General features: G+C 34.0%; 1 protein-coding gene across 1 annotated transcript; it reads right to left on the reverse strand.

The window, feature by feature from the left end:
* Positions 1-817: 817 nt before the first annotated feature.
* Positions 818-2,963, reverse strand: LOC109791356 (basic helix-loop-helix (bHLH) DNA-binding superfamily protein). The gene is made up of 2 exons (XM_020350650.3): positions 2,299-2,963; positions 818-1,430 (listed from the first exon to the last, which is right to left on the reverse strand). The coding sequence occupies exons 1-2, from the start codon at positions 2,593-2,595 to the stop codon at positions 951-953; spliced, it is 777 nt and encodes a 258-aa protein (XP_020206239.1). The 5' UTR covers positions 2,596-2,963; the 3' UTR covers positions 818-950.
* Between the last annotated feature and the right edge of the window lie 598 nt (positions 2,964-3,561).

The raw sequence follows: 3,561 nt of genomic DNA on the forward strand, positions 1-3,561 counted from the left end.
CATCAATTTATTGATCAAAATCTTTTATTCAAAAATAACATTGAAGGTTAATTTACTCAATAAAAAATACCAAATACAAAATGAAAAGGTGCAATTGAAAAAACCGTCACTTACAAAAACATTCAGGAATAAAAAACATTGCAATTCCCGTTATAAATCATCTTCAAAAGGAAAAAAAAAAAAAATCTGTTTAATAGTAATCTCATCGAATCTGTGGTCCTTATCTAAAATACTATCACTGATTGCCTGCATGTCATAAATCATGTGCTGCTTCTGAGTATAAATAACCGGTGAGTATCGGGTCCCATACACGACCAACTTGCACCACAATCAAGATTACTCGACTGAACGTGTCAATATTTCTCAAATCTGTATCCTTTCTAAGTCATATGTAGTATGATTTAAAAATATACAGATCTCACATTAACTAATAATATAATCAAAATATTACATATAAAAACTTTCATCTAGAAATACCTTTTGAGTCTTACTTGAATTTGAACCAAAATTAAATTGCATAATATTAAAGTTTATTCTGGTGTCTGTCTTTTTTTATTTTTTATTTTTTTTTTACAGATATGTAATGGTTGTTGTTGGTTTGACCACTTGTCTGTTGGTGGATACATTATCTCAATTCTTCACAATCTTTCTTTTCCTAAAGTCAGCAAGAATTTTTCTCCTTCCCCCTCCTTTTTGTTGCTGATCTCGGAAAGTTCATGTTTCTATTTGGGAAGTAACATAGCAAGTGGTTTTTGAATATGCTTAACCAGCTTCCTTTTAATTTCCGTGTAAACTACCATAACTGTAGGCACAAAACTACCACTAACACTTTCCTTAGTTTATACAATCTGATGAGTAATCAAATGTTGAAAAATGAAACCAATAATAATTTCACCTACCGACACGACCCCCTAAGAATTAAAAAAATTAAAAAACAAAATTGCAATGAATTATTGCACATAATGAGAAGGCAAGAAGAACCTCTGCCTCTTACTTCTAGTGGGACAGTTTGTTGCCACAGATAACGAAGCAATTTTGTTCACTGCTGATTTAAGGGATTGTTTGAGGGTGCTAAGGCAAACACTATTACCCTCTTCACTATCCTTTGAGCAAATAACCAATATGCTTTTGATTCTGCCACCAACACTGGCTATGTCAGCCTTAACTGCTGTGAGTCTCAAGCCTTTAAGGACTTGGATGATCTCAGGGAACAGTTCTGGTCGATCATCGCAGCAAACAGAAGCTTTGATAATGATGTTTTCCTTCAATATGTTTACTTTGTTGTAGCTTTCATCTTGAGCTTGGTGGTAATCAATTGTTACTTCATCGGTTTCAGTTGGAACAGTAATGGCTTTGCTCACATCCATGGCTTTTCTCTTTAGATCTTTCACATGGTCTACCACACTCCCTAGTAATGCTGCCTTGTCCATCTGCAATCACACAAATTTTAGTTTCTTTCTCTTTTAAAGATAGAGACGTTAGTGGAATTGAAACCTATATAACCCCATCAAACAACCTAGTAAAACTATTCATGCTTCTTTTGTTTTTTTAGTTCCTATTGCTATCCTCCTTCATATCCTCTTTAAAAGCATAATCGAACACTAAATATAGACACCACTTTTAACGAGAATCAAGACTTTGTTTCAATGCAATATGCGGTACCTAGCTAGGCACAACCCCCTTATGGCTGATCATGCTATAATTCTTAGTTTTTTTTAATCTGATAAAAGGAGAAATTATTAAGTAATCAAATTTTTTTAAGTATATATGATTCTAATCGATCTCTACATAATATGCATTTAATTTTTTTAATTTAAAAAAAAATAATCACCCTCAATTATATGCCATCTCATCAAGATCATGTTTTTCAGGACCACCAACTAAATTAGTGGAAATGAAATCTCTGTCAACTTTATCACTCAACCTAGAAAAGCTATTCAAGCAAGCTACTATATTTCTTTTAGTTTCTTTCTATACTAAAGATGGGGAAGTTAGTGGAATTGAAATCTACAGACCTATCATACAACCTAGTAAAGCTATTCATGCTATAATTGAAAGTGACCATGTCATATTCCAAAGAAAAAAGAGACACTGAAATGCCACAAATTTACAGTGGATCGAATCTGATTTAATCTACATGACCTATCATAGAGTAGGTAATTCACTAATTCCACTTTCTTCTTGTCTAAAACAGTATCCAAGGTTTAAAATATGGGAGTGAGTAACTAACTGTGTCACTTAATAAAAGAGACACATGATGATTCTTATTTTGTACTTTCTTTTTTTTCTTTCTTTTACCTTATCAGACTTGGGAATGAGTTTTCTGAGAGTTGCAAGCTGTGCATTGATCCTGTCCCTGCGCCTCTTCTCTGCTTGGCTGTGGCTCTTGGAAGCACTTGCAGCTCTATCTTCAATAGGTGTAGGCCAAGAAGGAAACTCACCAAATTGAAGAGTGGCAGGGTCAGAAGCTATTTGTGTTGGCACTGAAAAAGGAGATAATTGATCACTGTTTGGTGCAGAGTTGCATTGAGCCACGTTGGTGGCAAGAGGCCAGCCAGTATAGTAGTAACTTTCCATAAGCACAATACAAAGCATTCTAATGCTTGTGCCTCCTCACTTTGTGACCCTTTTATTTCGCATTCATTGCCACTGTTTGCTTAATGTTCTTATCTTTATGGTGATTGGTGTGATATGCAATGACCTTTAATGGGGTCAGATGAAAATCATTTTTGGCTGTATCCTCCTGTCACTTCACCAAGAAATTTTTTTCCTCCCTAATAAATCACACTAGACTTCGTAAAGAATCTGAAGTTTGAGAAGGGGAAAAAGGAAGAGCCAAATTAAAAAGCAAGAGGGTGGCATGGCCCAACAAACAGGCTTATCTTAAATGAGTATCCGTGCTGACTAAGAATTTGAACCAGAAATGAAATAGTGCCTTGCAATTGGACCTGGTAGACACTGTTGGAACTTTGGAATCGCTTGACCTAGTAACAGTATTTGATGTAGTGGATGCAAGAACAGTATCTTATTCTTCCATATGTATATAGCCATAAAGTTTTTTGTTTGCTCTATGGTAATTATAACTATTTGGGCTCTCCATGTGGATTCCTGTCTAGATCCTACTATAACTTATCTTAATTTATTTTTTTTATTGGTAAAAATTATCATGTGACAACAAAATTCAGATTTAAGATTTTGTGAATATTATTTTAAGTTTTTACTACTAAATTGACTCTAATAGTTCAGTTATCTTATCTTAATGTTTATCTTCACAAGATTACATACTTTTGCAGTTAAAATTAAAAATATTCCTATGCTTAACCTAAGACATGTGTTACAAATGAAATGCTCAACCAACCTTGATCACTAGTTTAATTATTACAAGAGTGATGCATTCAAGATAAGATATGCTTTGTTAAGTACTTCGACGCTGAGTTTCAATTTGGTTAAGTTTCAAAATATGATTTGCTGTACTATTATATACGGTCCCAACCAAGGTTTTTAGTCTTTGCCATGATGAGGAAGATGAAAAAGGTGACTGAAAGAGCACGATTGTACACA

The sequence above is a fragment of the Cajanus cajan genome, chromosome 9, assembly GCF_000230855.2.
Source record: "Cajanus cajan strain Asha chromosome 9, NIPB_CcT2T_4, whole genome shotgun sequence".
In the NCBI taxonomy this organism is placed as follows: domain Eukaryota; kingdom Viridiplantae; phylum Streptophyta; class Magnoliopsida; order Fabales; family Fabaceae; genus Cajanus; species Cajanus cajan.